At 31.2% G+C, this 17,397-nt stretch overlaps 1 protein-coding gene across 2 annotated transcripts; it reads left to right on the top strand.

Moving 5' to 3' along the window:
• Positions 1-2,086: 2,086 nt before the first annotated feature.
• LOC132044119 (serine/threonine/tyrosine-protein kinase HT1-like) lies at positions 2,087-5,928 on the top strand. Of its 2 annotated transcripts, none has more exons than XM_059434607.1 (4): positions 2,087-2,255; positions 2,803-3,666; positions 3,942-4,397; positions 5,406-5,928. In XM_059434607.1, the coding sequence occupies exons 2-4, from the start codon at positions 3,016-3,018 to the stop codon at positions 5,667-5,669; spliced, it is 1,371 nt and encodes a 456-aa protein (XP_059290590.1). In that variant the 5' UTR covers positions 2,087-2,255; positions 2,803-3,015; the 3' UTR covers positions 5,670-5,928. The 2 variants fall into 2 exon arrangements, with proteins under 2 accessions (XP_059290590.1, XP_059290591.1); XM_059434608.1 differs by having other exon boundaries at positions 2,806-3,666.
• The last annotated feature ends 11,469 nt before the right edge of the window (positions 5,929-17,397 follow it).

Consider the following 17,397-nt stretch of genomic DNA (forward strand, 5'->3'; position numbering starts at 1 on the left):
TGATGTTTCGGGGTACCTCCATCCTTAATTAGAGGTCTCAGGTTCGAATACTGAGAATGTAAAAAATTTGATTGGGAGAGTTGCCCTCAAAATGACCAATGCAACGCACAATCCGAATTTATCCAATGCGGATACCAGACATTGGGTGAGAAATTAGAAAAAAATTACGCGCTACGTCTACTGGGAGAAATATTTACGCCACATATCCCATATTTTGAGTTTGTTACTCGATTTAACCCATATTCGTGTATAAATAAACATCTTTTATACACTATTATTCAATTATATACAAGATTGATACATAGGGGTCGTTTGATTGGAAACAAGTTATCCAAGGATAACTTATTCTTGAATTAGTTATTCCACCCTCTCACAGGGATAAAATAACACTACAATCTTAATAATTAATCTCGAAATTAGTTATACCACCATTTTATCTCAACTAAACATGGGATAAATTTATATCAGATAGAATCCTGACATTATTTATCCCTTATATCAAACGAGCCCATAATGTATAATGCTTTCAACTAGGTATAATATATTGTATTATAATATTCGTATATCTAAGTGACATAACATTTTATGTTGGGCTATATAATTTCACTTGCAACAAAACCGGGTCCACATCAAACTTCGAAGGTATATCATGTAGGTCCCACATTGGCGTACATCACGTACCTAAAAAAACGTACTTTTGATTTTTCATGTGTGAAACAGAGACTTATATTAGAATTAGAATATTTCATTCAAATATTGATTTTTCTAAAAGTATACATATGGAATTTATTGATTTGATTTTTCTCCTCTCTCATATTCAAATATTTCAATGCCTCAAAATTTATTATTATTATTATTATTAGAGTAAAGAGAGGAGAAATTAGAATTCATATCAAAGATGGAACCTTTATATTGTTAAAGATTTATTCTTTTAAGCTGATCTGCAAAAAAAAAAAGGGGTATGTTTATTTTTTTTTATTTTCTTAAGAAAATGGGGTTTCTCTCTCTTTTTTTTTTATTTTTTTTATTTTTATATGATTTGTATGTATTTGTGGGTTTAATGGGGTTTGTTATGATTGATTTTTCCTTAATTGTTTATCCAATTTAGTTTAATTTAATCCCTTTGTTGTTTGTTTCTTGTTTAGGTTTCTCTTATTATTATTATTATTTTTTTTATTTTTGTGTTTATGGGATTTATAGCTGATTTTTAGAAAAGGGTATGTTTATTTTATTTTAATTCAAGAAAATGGTTTTTTTTTTTTTGATTTATGATTTGTATGTATTTGGAGGTTTAATGGGGGTTTGTTATGGTTGTTATTTCCTTGTTTTAAAGCTAATTTAGTCTGTTTTAATCCCTTTGTTTGTTTATTTTATTGTTTAGCTTTCTTATATTAGAATTTGTATTAAAGATGGAATCTTTATAGAGAGAATCCATTTTATATTTGTTAAAGATTTATTCTTTTTACTGATTTTGAGAAAAGGGTATGCTTATTTTTTTATTTAAGAAAATGGGGTCTCTCTCTTTTTTTTTGTTTTGTTTTTTTTTGATTTATGATTTGTAAGTATTTGGGGGTTTAATGGGGTTTGTTATGATTGGTATTTCCTTCATTTTAAGCCAATTTAGTGTGCTTTTTATTTTGTTGTTTAATTTTTTGTTTAGCTTTCATTATATTATTAACTTTGTTTTTTGTGTTTATGGGATTTTGTAGCTGATTTTGAGGAAAGGGTATGTTTATTTTTTTTTAATCTAAGAAAATGTTTTTTTTTTTTTTTTTTTTTTTTTTTTGTGGATTTAGGATTTGTATGTATTTAGGGGTTTAATGGGGTTTGTTATGAATTAGTATTTCCTTGTTTTTGAGTCAATTTAGTGTGCTTTTAATCCCTTTGTTGTTTAGTTTTCTTATATTAGAATTCATATCAAGGATGGAATCTTTATAGAGAGAATCCTTTTTATATTGTTAAAGATTTATTCTTTTGGCTGATTTGCAAAAAGGGTATGTTTATTTTTTTCTTTTAATTTAAGAAAATGGGGTTTTTTTTTTTTTTTTTTTGATTTATGATTTGTATGTATTTGGGGGTTTAATGGGGTTTGTTATGGTTGATATTTCCTTGTTTTAAAGCTAATTTATTTTGTTTTAATTCCTTTGTTGTTTATTTCATTCTTTAGCTTTTGTTATATTGTTAACTGTTTTTTGTTTTGATTTTTTTTGTATATTGGATTTTGTAGCTGAAGAGGGTTTCTTTTGCTGTTTAAGGTAAGAGTTCTTTTTTTCTCTATTTGATTTGAATGCATATTATGAAAAGGGCTAATATTAGCTATTAATTTCATAAGTAGATAAAGATTTGTTCTTTTTTTTTCCCCCTACATAGCTTACTTTTTGAAGAAGAAGGAAAAAAAAAAATGAAAAAAGATTTGATTTTGTTCTAAACTCCTTACTTTTTTGAAGAAGGAGCTAGAAGAAAAAAATGATAAAGATTTGATTTTTTTCTACACTGTTTACTTTTTGAAGAAGAAGCTAGAAGAAAAGAATGATAAAGATTTGATTTTTTTTTTCTATATTGCTTTACTTTTTGAAGAAGAAAAAATAAATATATAAAGATTTGATTTTTTTCTACCTTGCTTACTTTTTGAAGAAGGAGAAAAAGAATGATAAAGGTTTGATCTTTTTCTACACTGCTTGGTTTTTGAAGAGAAGAATAAAAATGATAAAGATTTGATTTGTTTCTACATTGGTTACTTTTTAAGAAGAACAAAAGAATGATAAAGATTTGATTTTTTTCTGTATTAACTTTGTCTTGAAGGAGGCATTTTGAAGGGATCATTTATGTTGAGTTGATTCTTGATTGATGGGTTTGAAGAAAATTTCTGTCGAAAACTTAGCAAAACTGATAGGACAATTTGAGGGGATTGTTGAAGTGGAGCCTCCTCCTGAATTGAAAAAGGAAAAGGAGAAGAAATTTGGTACTTGTTACCAGGTTTTTTAGGCCCGATTCCGGAAAAAAAAAGAAGAAAAAATGGATGAAGAAGCTAATTCTTGGATTAGGAGAACGAAATTTTCTCATACCGTTTGTCATAGGTTGGATGCAACAAGATTGGCCTCTAGTCCTATCATTTTTCAGCCTCGAAGTGTTGCAGCTCCCAAAACTAGACCCGGTCCAACCGTTAAGCAAATTCAGGAAACCCCGAGCACGAATAAGCAGAGGGCGAGGGCTAGGGCTTTATCCCCTCTTCCGAAAACAAAACTTTCCGATACGTTTAAGGAAGCTCGATCTAGTCAGAGGAGATTCTCGACTCCACATCCTCAAAGTAAAAAGGAACACGAGAAGGGCATTGTTGGTAAATTGTTCCACAAAGATTCCCGTGAAAAGAAAGAACCTAGATCGAAGAGCCGGAACCGGAAAGATTCAGCTAAAGTTACGGCTGTAGAAACGGCTGATGAATATACGGTTGATCTTTCTAAGCTATTTCTTGGGCTAAGATTTGCTCATGGAGCACATAGTCAGCTTTACCATGGAATATACAGGGATGAACCTGTTGCAGTGAAAATGATAAAGCTACCTGATGATGATGACGAAAATAATGGAGATTTAGCGATTCGGTTGGAGAATCAGTTTAGCAGAGAAGTTACTCTCTTGTCTCAACTCCACCATCAAAAGGTCGTAAAGGTTAGCTAACGAGAATCGATTTTTCTTGTTTGATGCATTCAATTTGAGCATATGGCATTCTGCATATGCATTGCTTTACAATATTTGATGGCCTTGCTTAAGGATTTTAATGGAAGTTCTTCCATGGCCTTTAATTTTTCTGTTTCTTTTTTGTTTTTTTATATCTCTGCAGCTGCATTTTTATGTTAAATTGGTAAAGCACAAGTTTGGGAACTTGTTTTTGTTTTCAGTTCAAAATCATCTCTGACCTGGTTTTTATTGACCTGTTAATGCAGTTTGTAGGTGCATGCAGAAAACCACCAGTCTTTTGTGTTGTCACCGAGTATCTCTCCGAGGGTTCTTTGAGAGCATACCTTCACAAGCTCGAGGATAAGTCCCTAGCCTTACAAAAATTGATCGCACTGGCCTTGGATATTGCGCATGGAATGCAATATATTCACTCACAAGGCATTATTCATAGGGATCTCAAACCGGAAAATATACTTATCGATGACAAGTTCGGCCTGAAAATTGCAGATTTCGGAATTGCTTGTGAGGAAGCATATTGTGATCTTTTGGCTGATGATCCAGGCACTTATCGATGGATGGCACCGGAGATGATTAAACGAAAATCATATGGCCGGAAGGTGGATGTTTATGGTTTTGGACTCATTCTATGGGAAATGGTAGCTGGAACTATTCCGTATGAAGATATGACACCAGTACAAGCTGCTTTTGCTGTTGTGAACAAGGTATTAAATTTTATCTTTTTCCAAATAATTTGTGACTGCCGAATAGAGGTGTCAAATGGGCGGGTTGGGCTGAGTTTTTGGGCGGGTTAAAATGGAGTGACTCGCCCAAAAGTTACTTGGGTTGGAAAGGGTTGGGCTGAAACTGGTCAACAAACGGGTCATAACCCAACTCGCCCAATTCTTACTAAGTTTTAATTTCTTTGTTTGTTCTTTTATAATTTTCTAAGTGTCTAATAAAACATTTTTAAAATTATGGCTATATACAACATATCAAAAAAAATTAATCTTTTTAGAAATATTTTGACAAGGTTTCTCATGGGTCAATTTGGGCTACATATCAGCCCCCGTTTTTTCATGGGCTGAATTGGGTGGGTCAAAATGGGCTAACCCAATAAATGGGCGGGTCAACTTGAACAGGTTGAGCGGTTCATGTTTTTATAGGCTAATTTTGTCACACCTACTGGCGGTGCAGATGGAAGATAATGCACACAATTGTGACCTTGCCATGGCTGACCCATTTCATCCCTACGACTAGCCAAGAAACAAATTCATGCCCCTAAACCCGTCCTTTCCCCCCAAAAAAAGATTGTTTCTGTTCATAGTTTCATCATATTCTGCAAAAGATGATTTTGTTTTGGCATAATACATAAACAGGTCCTTAAACTTGGCCTCAGCTAGCAAGTATGCCCTCCAACTTTGGGTGTGCACAAGTAGGCACCTCAACTTGTATAAAGTTGAACATGTAAACACAAATGCTGACGTGGCATTGACTTGGCACTGACGTGGCCCTTCAAAATTTATGTGACACGTCAGCATTTGTGTTTACATGTTCAATTTTATACAAGTTGAGGTACCTACTTGTGCACACCCAAAGTTAGAGGGCATACTTGCCGGTTGAGGCCAAATTTAAGGGCATGTTTATGTATTATGTCTTTTGTTTTCTAGTTAGTATGCTATTAAGGAGGATTCTGTGTAACTCTGAAAGAATTTGTCTCTAAAACCTTTCAGAATATGAGACCACCTATTCCCGAGGGCTGCCCTCCTGCCATGAGAACTTTGATCGAACAGTGTTGGTCTTTGCAGCCAGAAAAGAGGCCCGAGTTTTGGCAGATTGTAAAGGTACTGGAGCAGTTTGAATCTTCAGTTGCGCATGACGGGACTCTGAATCTAGTAGAAAATTCAATGTTTCATCACAAGAAGGGGTTTCTTCACTGGATCCAAAAACTTGGATCCGCACATCAAAATGCTTCATCAAAGCCTAAGACTTTCTAGCTTTGATAGTTTCACCAAGTCCTGCAGTAACTAAAGAGGTTTCTGTTCTGTTCTGCTATGTTTTTTCTACCTCACCATTATACTAAATGCGAGATTAGGTTTTTAGGTGTGCATTGAGGTGAAATGCTTCTGTAATTTTTTACATGATAGATAACATGGAACACGATCACCAGATTTTGAGTGTGATTGCAGACTTGCCTATCTATGGCTAGGAGTAACCTGACTGTAATGATGTTCTCTTTACCCTTTTTAAATTTTGTGTTTTATGTCTTACTTCAATGCTTTCTTTTCTTGCAAAAAATTAGCTTCTGAGTTCTGATGGGATCAGTGCATAAGTGTCAGTATGGTAACATCCTATTTCAATGATGCTATTGTAGTAAGACATGTGAAATTGACAACAAATGTATAATTTTTGTATATTAGTGTATAATTTACATAAAATATACATTCTTGATACATAATAGTGTATATTTTTTTGCATATTTGGCTAGCGAATGTAATTATTTTTGGCCGACCGGCCAAATGTGTAACTTGTCCATAAGACATAGGCAGTACACTTCTGATTAGATACACTCGTTTGCTGATAAAGATAGAGTGGTTTACTTTGTATCACTAACTTTTCTTGAAAATTTTCTTTTTCCCTCCACCCATGGTGGTTTGTGGTACTTTCGAGCTATCTTTAACCCCAAAATGTGACAAGTTGACATCGAGGTGGCTAAAGACTTGGTCAACAAGGGCTTGACATCAAGATGGAGAATGACTTGGTCAACATGGGCTTTTGGGAATCATCTGGACTGTTATCCCCGACATACGTTTGGTAAGCGAGAACCCTTCCACACTGGTTTGTTCTCTTTCTTCTTCTTGTCATAGTTTTTCCTTCTTTGATAGTAGGTGTCATCCTTAGTTATCTATGCTACTAGAATAGATTACTCTAAACACGCCTATAATATGACTCAGCTACAAATACATTCATGTGTTTCAAAATCAAACACTTAAACCACCCCCTATATAATGAAGTCATACCCAGATTTCCCCTATACTTCAAAATCAAATATATAAACCCCCTCTACAACAACTGCACCTCAGTCTCAAACAAGTTGGGGTAAGATTTTTTTTTTTTTTTTTGAAACTGGTAAATTTGTCAAGTTGGGGTAAGATTTAAACCTCTCTATATAAGATCCCTACACATTATTTTGTGTAAGAGATCCATTATATACAAGGTTTAAGTGTTTTATTTTGAAATATAAGAGGTAAACGGACATCTAACTAAATAACAATAATAACTCTGCCTCAGTTCTAAACAAGTTGTGGTTGGCTATTTGAATCCCCACTGTCCATGTTTCCCTATTTAATTTCATTTTAGGCCAACACATCTAACTGATAATACATAGAAAAATATGAGGTGAAACAAGTCATATTACCCTGGTGTTTAGTGTAATTTAAACATAATGTCATAACTTGTTTAATCAGCCTGAAACATGTCCTCCATGCTGCATCTGCTTAGGGTGATATCAGTCGATATTTGTTAACTGTTACAAATTTCTATGCTTTTGTTAAAGTTAGGCTCCACACATTTCACTGCTGCTGAATGCTGTTTACTCTAACTCCGTAAGCATGTCAATGATAGAATCATATATGTGTTTGTACACTCTTGTACTAATTTTCCAGAAGGTAAAAATAGGTACCTCATTACCCGTTTACTAGATTTTGACGGTCTTGGAGTAGCTGATTATCAGAATTGCCGGTAATAAAGTTTGGTATTGATAAATATCATAGTGACTTCTTGATCAAAATAAAAAAATAAAAAAAATCATAGTGACTGAAATGATCTTGAGATAGATATAGAAGATTCATATAATCGACCTCAACTGGTTTGTAATTGGGGCTTTGTTGATTGATCGAGATAAACAATGTTGATATGGCTGTTACTAAGCATAGGAAGAGGAGCTAAGAATGTAGAGGTTGTTCCTCCGGTTTAAACAAGGAAAAACCTATAGTCAAACTGAGAAATTTTAGCTGAAGTTTTGCTAGAATCTGCCACTTTTTGGTTTTCTCTAAATGTATAGACAATTATGAAAGGCGAGCTGAGAATTCAGATGCTTCACGTAAATATCTTCACTAAGCGCCTGTCCATTTGAATAGAAAATGAATCCCCTGATTTGAGTCTCTTCTCAAGAAGAGAATCATGAGAATAGCCATTGTCGACAAGTGCAACTTCGAGATTTTTTTTCAATTTGCACTTGAGTATGAACAAAAGAGTCTAGAATTCAATTTGACCGGTTACAGTAGTTTGAAGCTGTGTTGCTCGGACTATCCAAAAACACCGCCGCGCTCGAGGATCCAACATGCACCCGACGGAATTTTGAAGAGTCCGAGCAATGTAGGTTTGAAGCACGTGATGTTTGTAACTTTTCCTTCTTCTGTTTTCCTCTTTTTCTGTCCTTTGACCTGCATGGAAAACAAACTTGCATGATTGGTTGATGGTTACTTTCATTTTTTGTTATCTGTTTTCATCTAACCTTTTTTTTTTTTTTTTTCCAACTCTACCTAAATGCATAAACAGCAGGTATTGGATATACACGCTCTTTGATGCTTCATGAATCATTTGTTGCCAGAATTTTGTATCTTTTAGGTGCAGATCAGGGAATGAAGCTGGAGCAGAGAGGAAGCTTAGCAAATGGTTTACATACAATTTTGAAGGAAGGTAAAGAAGATTAGGTATCTATGCTCATTTACTCCAATTTTGGCTGGAAATGGAACATATTTTTATTTATCACCACACCTATTGATGTTGAGAATGAATTTATTGATTCACAGTTTAGTTATATCAGTATTATAATGAAAATATTGATACGCAATGAATAATTATGTGGTGAACGGTAATGGATGGATTGTTAAAGGTTGTATGTATAGGGGATCGTTCTGCAAGTATCTCTTACTTCAAGGACATTTTTCCCTAGATGCTGTTATTCATAATGTTAATACATAATTTTATTCCATGTTCTACCCCGTATAAGATATTACATAGATTTAAGTATTTAGTTATGCTAATATTACCAATACAATAATGTCAACGACAACTATATGGCTGGTCGATCTTGCCACCAACAAATGTTTCACTTTTAACTGTGGAAAACTCCAAATAGGCACGCCATCGTTTACAATAGAAGACCAAAGACGACGCAAAGTACGTTAGTGCCCTCAAAAGCTACTACTAGGACTATTAAAATCAAGCTATGGGTAGTTTAATGGTGAAGCATATTTTAGGAGCCATATTTAACTTGTTAATTACTGTAATTGCTATGGATCGAGCATCTTCAACTTTCACAAACGTTTGTGCAGAATCATAAAAATGATACATCAACTCTATATTTTCTCATTGGGGTAGTTGGAAGCACAGTTTACTTTAAACAATTCGTACTTCTAGCTATTTGTATTCATTCGTTTTTTTTCTTTGGTGCACGAGAGAAAGGGATTTTAAAATATAGATTGCATTATTTAAAAAATAAAAATTAAGGCAAGAGTTGACAAGGTTTGAACATAAGAAACCAATTTAAGATATAATATTGAAGAAAACACATTTAGTTTTAAAGGGGAAGGTCTATAAATTACGCTCCTCTGAATAGCAGTTATATGCTCACATGAAGACTTTCATAAAGCATAAAGAGCTATTCTTAACATGGCGTTGCTTAAGTTTGGTTTCGTTCTAACTGTTCTTCTCCTGGCATCCACTAGTTAGTATCTCTCTCTTGCCTCTAGTATGCTGTGCTTGTTATTCTATATGTTGATGTAGAAGTGACTCTTTACATAGTTCATATGTATACATTCGATCGGGTGAAACTACAGTTGACGAAGGGCGATCAATTAGAACATTTTTTGTTAGAAAACTCTATATATACACATAAGTCAAACAAAAGCATCTTAGGGTATGACCTAGAAGATGATGAAGTGCGAGGAGAACGATGAGGTCTCATGTTCAAATCCCAATGTAGACAAAAAACACAAGGTTATTTTTTCTCATTTGACCAAGATACAAAAAGTTATTCGGTACTTATAATGGTAGGAGGTAGCAGGCGGAGGCGGAGGCGGAGGCGGAGTTAGAAGGGTGGAAGGGGGTTCATCAGAATCCCCAAACCCCATTCACCGAAACTAGGGTCATTTTTTTTTTTTTTTTCTTCCTTTTTTGTTGTTGTTATGTTGTATAGCATATGATTAACACCTTTGATGAAAATTCTATCTCCACTGGCGATAGCAGGTACTCAGTGAAATTAGTCAAAATTCATGCAAGCTGGTGCGGACACTACCATCATAAAAAATCTTGAATGCCTTTAAGGAAATTCCTGCTTTTGCCACGGTATACATGGTCATGCAAGTGCTTGTATGTATATTGTTAGTATGCATTCTTTCATTCATGTACTACTCGTCATAATTTGATTTTGATAATTTTAAAGGTGAAAATTTTCAGTCGATATGCCATGGTTCTCAAAGACATAAATACAAGCTTCAGGGGATGTTGATCGTGGTCTTTCGGGACTTGAAAAGAGACTACTACCACCCCTTAATGGTGTAACTTGTGGGAGAGAATGTACTTTCAATGACTGTAAAGATGATTGTCGGATTTATTGTAGATGTGTTAGATCCCATTGTGCACTATAATTGCAAATTGTTGGTGGACAATATATGCAAGTATGGAACATTAAATGGAAAAGGCTCAAATATGCCATCGACCTATCGAAAATGGCTCATTTATGCCACTCGTCAATAATTTGGTTCATTTATGTCATCGAACTATCGGAAATGGCTCGTTATGCCACTCATCAATATTTTGACTTATTTATGCCATCGTCCGTTACCCAAATAACTCATCCATGCCATTTTTCATTAACGCCGATTTTACAATACCATATATGACACGTGGCCTCCAATTAGATTATGGTTGTGGGTGGGTAGGGTGTATGGGTTGGATTTTATTGTTAATTTGGTATTTAAAATTGGGTAGGTTTAATTAAATGACGTAGACCTCTAATCGGAGGCTACATGTCATATGTGGTATTATAAAACCGACGTTAATAAAAATGGCATGGATGAGTCATTTTAGTAACGGACGATGGCATAAATGAGTCAAACTATTTTTGAGTGACCTAAATGAACCATTTCTGATAGTTCGATGACATAAATGAGCCAAACTATTGACGAGTGGCATAAATGAGCCATTCCCGATAGTTTAATGGCATATTTTAGCCTTTTACGAACATTAAATTATGTTCTTTGTAAAAATAATAAGAAATACATTTCTGTGTGTTTTGTTCATCTATTGTTGTTAGCTATCTTTCATACTTTGTACAAATTATTAAGTGAAGTCAATGATTTTGCATCCAGAGTTGGTTAAAGAACAGAATAAAGGTTTGGTTTGTTATCTAATGGCTTCCTAAGTTCTTTAGTTACTTGAAAGTTTATTACAGCCTTATTATAGTAGAACTATCAAGAGATAAGGCTACAGAACTCGTGCACAAATTTTCATTGATGGTCCTTTTTAAAACAATTGTTTGGTAAATGACTATGTTTTTATATCTGTTGTAATTCATGGATCTTTTAAACCATGGCTAAAAAATTTCTTCTGAGTAAACTGAAAATCTTACGAGAAAACATTAGACGATAATTCAAAATTTTGTAGACGTTAGACGACAATCTATATTTTGTCATGCACAACCTATTTGAGATTAAGATGTAGTTATTATCGTTGTTGTGCTATTATTTAAAATCACTTTTTTTTTTAAAAAATATTTGGCCAAACAAGCTAACGCTAAGCTAATGGGGACAAAATTTAAATAGCAACCCCACAACCATAGTATCATCACTCTTCTTTACCAACTGTTTTTGTTTGCCCCTTGTTTTCTTGTGGTCACACATATTAAAGTCAAAATTGTTCAATTTTGCAATTAAAGGAGAAATCAATCAGTCGGCTTTTCCGTTGTGTTTTTATTACCAAAACAACCACTTTTTCTGGCTCATTATAAATTGGATGTATCTAGATGTCTACAAAGATATTAAATTCATAGTCTCGGATTTTGAAAAAAATATATTAAATCTTGAAATTGAGTTTCCATGGCTTCTCTAATTCTTCTCTTATCTGAGCTTATTAGATGAGAATATACAAATTATATTACTTCTTCTTCTTCTTCAAATTCAGATGCTAAAGGACCTCAATTAATTGCCAGCAAAAGTGGTTTAACATGTTTTAATGATAATTTTGAAAAGGAAAAGGAATTTGAAGAACTTCCAAGGATTTGTGTTGATATGGTTTGGCCTTAATTAGAACCTTGTTTTTGTAATTTTGTGTCTTTAAATTATAGTACGACAAGGTTCTGTTAGGGAAATGAACCTTATATTTGTAATTTATGTCTTTAAATTAATAATAAGTTTAGTTTCTTGTTCGGGAAATGGCTATAATTTTTGTACTCATTCTTCTTTTTCCATCTTCTTTACTTTCTTTTGTGTTCTTTTTCAATTGAGAAAAAAACTAATGTAAAATTACATAAGATTACAAATACTACCTCAAAATACATGTAAAATTAGGAATCGTTTGGTAGTCTTTCAACTTATAATCAACTTTATTTTTCTTTTTAAAGTTTATAAGCTAATCCATGCATATATATATATATTAGTTTTATATTTACAAAACATAACATTTCAAATCCTATACAAAACATTAATTATATATTTTTAAATTATTTTTTATTTTTTAAAAATCATTTTTTAAAAAAATATTTTTTTATTTTTTAATTTTTTTTTTTTTTAAATTTATTTTTATTTTTTTTAAAAATTAATATTTTTTTTTTTGCTCAAAAACTTATGTATGAAAGCCAGATGAATGGATTATCTCGTTATGTAAAATTCTAGCGTTATCTAGAAAAAATCCGCTCAAAATTGTGCGGTATTTAAACAATATGAAATTTGATGCTCATGTCTTAAAATTTCGCACATTTTCATTTATAAAGTTCATGTTAGATTTCGTAAAATTAATATAACTACAACAACATTATATAACTTTGATACAACATTCAAGACTTAAAATAATCGCTCAAATTTTTGTGTATGAAAATGCTATATCTTGCTCAAGGCTTAAAAAAAAAAATAAGTTGAAGAACGTATGAAATGTGTATATCTTGATCAAGGCTTAAACATTATGCTTAAAATTTTATGCATGAGAATGGTATGAAATGCGTATATCTTCATCCTTAGAATTTCATTCACATTGTTTGTATATAAATTTCATATTGTTTCTTGAAAATTAATACAACTACAACAACATCAGAATAATTTTCATACAATATTCAAGGCTTAAAGTTTTCGCTCAAAATTTTGTATATGAAAATTATATTAAAAATTTTGCTCACACATACACATTTCATACAACTTTCATACACGTAAATATGAGGTAATTTTTTTTAAGCCATTGAGCAAAAAATAATAAAAAAATATATAAAAAATTATTTTTTTAAAAAATAAAAATATTTTTAAAAAAAAATATTTTTTTTATAAAAAATATATATATTTTCAAAATCCGATGTTTAATATATCGTTATGTTTTGTAAATAAGGAAAACTGTGTTGTTGCAGAATATTTCTCCTTACGTATATATACGTAGTTTTGACATATATATACATCTTAAGGAGAAATATTTACAAACGTTAGTTTTATATTTACAAAACATAACATTTCAAATCCTATACAAAACATGCTTTATATTTAAAAAAAAAAATATATATATTTTTAAATTATTTTTTATTTTTTAAAAATCATTTTTTAAAAAAATATTTTTTTATTTTAAAAAAAAAAATATATTTTTTTTAATTTTTTTTTATTTTTTAAAAAAATTAATATTTTTTTTTTGCTCAAAAACTTATGTACGTATTAAATGTTATATCTCACCTTAAAAAGTCCAAAATTTAGTAAAAAAAATGTATGAAATATATCTCGTTCAAGGCTTAAAAAAATCCGCTCAAAATTGTGTGATTAACTTATATATGTATTACATTTTCATGTACAAAGTGGAAAAATTAATATAACTACAACAACATTGTATATAACTTTGATACAACATTCAAGACAAAATAATCACATATCTTGCTCAAGGCTTAAAAAGTTCGTATTAATTTTAAATATGAAAAACTTACTTCTAATTATATAAATTTCTACCACACATACACATTTCATACAACTTGGAGGTAATTTTTTAAGCCATTGAGCAAAAATAATAAAAAAATTAATATTTAAAAATATATATAAAAATTATTTTTTTAAAAATAAAAATATTTTTTAAAAAAAATATTTTTTTTATAAAAAATATATATATTTTCTTCGAAAAAAAAAAAAACGAAAAATATATGAAAATTCATGTTTTGTAATATATCGCTATGTTTTGTAAATAAGGAAACTATCGTTACGTTACCTCCATATATAACAAGATTAACTTATATATGTATTAGCTATGTGGAATGTAAATTGCAAACCACACTTGCTTATAAAAAAAACCAAACTTGGTAATCATTTTGTTTTAAAAGCCTATTAAAAAAAAACATTTTGTTTCGACTAATTTTGAATTCTAGGTTTGTGCTATTAAATTTATTAAATGATTAAAATCATTTCTTACTAAAAGATGAGTAAAATGATTTCTTACTAAAAGTTTCTTGATTTTTCTAGTTAATCTCGACAGCTCTAATTAAGATCGAGTGAAAGGATTTTATATTCCACAATGTGTTTTGATATTTGATAGTACATGTAAAATTACTAGCTATAATTTTGAATATGCTTGAAACTACGTGAGGCTAATTTTGAATATAGCATGTAAAATTACTAGACAACTTTGAATATGCTTGAAATGAACGGCCCTCGTCAAGATGGTCACTAAAGGAACAAAACTTCAAATTTGAAACCCACATATTTTAAATATTGGGTTCGCCTTTGGTTTCTGATTGGTGCAAATGTGTTGGCTCTCATTTACAAAGATTAGCCTAAGATATTATCTGAAGAGGCATTAACTAGATGGTTGAACATACGTTCCTAATTGATTTTTCCTACGGCATATATAACTTCAATTCATTCAACTTTATTTTATCGAATATCTCTTTGCTCTGAAATGTTCCTACTTTAACTAAAAACGGGAAAACATATTCCTATATTAATTTGACTATAAATCCTAACTAAACATGAATTAAAATATCAAATTCTAACCAATTTTGGTTTCCTACAATTTTGAATTATTATTTTCAATATTCTCCCGTAATTCAAAATTGTATATCTAATTTTTGATCCGCTTGTCACCATCTTCAAATTTGAAACTTTTTTCCCCATATATTTTAAATATTGTTTCCGTCACTCACCATCTTGGTTTCTTTCTCTTTAATCGATTGGTGCAAATGTGTTGGCTCTTCATTTACAAACCAACCTTCAATTATCAAGCCTCTTCAAGATATTATCTGAATTGTTGAAGGCATTAACTAGATGGTTGAACAACCTTCAATTGTTGAAGTTCAAACTGAGCACTTTCTCTCCAACATTCATATATAACAACCTTCAATTCACTTTCTCTTCAACCTTCACAACCGCATTTCTCTCCAACATTCTTCTCTTCAACCTTCAATTGAAAAAATTAAAGTACAGAAATTAATATAAAGGTTTTGAAATAAAAGATTGTTTTTCATGCAATCACCAAACACCTAGAAATCATTTTCTACAGAGTGTCGAATACCAAACAGTTAAATACAATATCTCTTTGTTCTCTCTTGTTATGAAAATAGTAGAGTATATAATAATACCTACTTTAAAAATATTCCTATATTAATTTGTTATAAATCCTAACTGACATGAATCTAAAAAACAACTTAGGTTTCCTACTCTTGCAACTTTTGCAATTGAAAAAATTAAAGTACAAAAGTAAGTGAAGGGAAATAAAAGAGTACAAGACCAAACACCTAGAAATCAACAGAATGTCGAAAAAAAAAAAAAAATTAAAAAAAAAATATTCCGAGTTCGGAGTCTAAAAGGCAACTTTTGCAAGCGAATAAAAAGAAAAGGGTTGATTAAAAAAAAAAAAAACAACATTCCAAAAGGGGTTGTTACATAATTAATTACTCAATCATGATAAATAAGTACATTAATTTGACGAACCATCAAACATGAGCCAAAATCGTATGACTAAAGGGACAGAACTAGAAAAAGGAAGGGCATGAATAGACAATAAGAATTGAATCTACTAATATTACATGACATGTTTAAGATCACAAAATTTAAAAGGTATTTTGATTCATCATACACATCTTTAGTTTAACACTATAAGATTTATAAGTATTCCTTACTTGTTTAAATTTCGTTCCCGGACAAACTCAGAGTTAGGTGAACCTAAAAATAGAAATATTATGTTAATCTTACATTATTTCTAGAAATGCTTGTTAATACACAATTTTCATCTAAACTCACCAAAAACTTGTTAATTAATAAAGTAACTTTTATTGGTACAACTGTTCGTTAATAACTACTCCATATATTAGGACATTTCATTGATTTGTTCACTAGCATATAACCATTAATTACATTAACACTAAAAGGCAATGTAGTAATCTAAAAGAGCGAAATTAGTATTGCCTATGATTATATATTGATAGTAACATCATCTCAAATTTAAAGTTCACTTCATTGACTTTAGTAAACTGATGCAAATGGGAAAATTTAAAATCCTATCAAAATTAGATCAGCCATTTAAGATTTCTTTTCTGTTGAGTAGTCAGGTTTCAAATTTATCTTATATCCTTATACTACTTGACTAGATTTTTTGATAACTCCATTAAAATAAATATAAAATTAAAAAAGTTTGCTTTCTGTGAGGATTTTCTAATGAGTTTACGTTATATACAAAGTTAATAAAAAGATTTTTTAATATTATTAGGTTATCTAAAGGATATTTATAGGTACGCTTACTTAAAATATGAGATTTGTAATCCTGAAAATAAGATAGTTTACATGTTGCAACAGGTAAAAGTGATATGATAGCGTAAGTTTTTCGTACACTGACATTCATAAGCAGAGCTAGGGTACTACAAAGGGTTCATCCGACCCCATTCGTGAAAAATTACATTGCATATGCAAGATCAAAATAATTTTTTATGTATATATAGTAGATGTTGAATCCCCATGACTTCTTCCTATTTTACTCCGTTATATATTAAATCCTTTTAGTGAAAATTTCGACTCTATCAGCGTTGACCGTGTGTGTGTGTGTGTGTGTCTCTCTCTCTCTATATATATAGAGAGAGAGAGAGAGAGAGAGAGAGCTTAAACTCTTTTATAATTTACAGTTTAAAAGATTTATGACGTGATGACTAGTTGGTGTCTTAACATCGAATTCAGTGCAAAAAATAAATGGTGAAATTTGTTTGTTAGTAGGTGAAAGGGGATTTGTACAAAATTAATTAGGCAATTGTCCAATTGTGCAAAAGTCCCACACTTCTGAATTACCGGAGATACTTAGTAGACTTCACATGCTCTTTTTGGTTTGAGTGAGGTCTTTCAATGAAAATTAGTTGTCTTTTGTTAACTAAAATTCATGTTTGGACAAGAATCCATGCATTACCTTGTTCCCCTTTACTTGTAAGAATTGGCTTCTCTTCTCTTGTTTGAATTTGCTCTACAAAAACAAAACTATTTGACATCATCAATCCCAAGCAAGAGT

The sequence above is a fragment of the Lycium ferocissimum genome, unplaced genomic scaffold (genome assembly GCF_029784015.1).
Source record: "Lycium ferocissimum isolate CSIRO_LF1 unplaced genomic scaffold, AGI_CSIRO_Lferr_CH_V1 ctg3669, whole genome shotgun sequence".
Classification (NCBI taxonomy): Eukaryota; Viridiplantae; Streptophyta; class Magnoliopsida; order Solanales; family Solanaceae; genus Lycium; species Lycium ferocissimum.

What these genes read in the sequence shown, in the direction of transcription:
- LOC132044119 (XM_059434607.1), top strand. Translation starts at nt 3,016, where the DNA reads ATGGATGAAGAAGCTAATTCTTGGATTAGGAGAACGAAATTTTCTCAT. An exon ending in ACCATCAAAAGGTCGTAAAG is followed by an intron (nt 3,667 to 3,941) that starts GTTAGCTAACGA and finishes CTGTTAATGCAG; the next exon opens with TTTGTAGGTGCATGCAGAAA. An exon ending in CTTTTGCTGTTGTGAACAAG is followed by an intron (nt 4,398 to 5,405) that starts GTATTAAATTTT and finishes AAAACCTTTCAG; the next exon opens with AATATGAGACCACCTATTCC.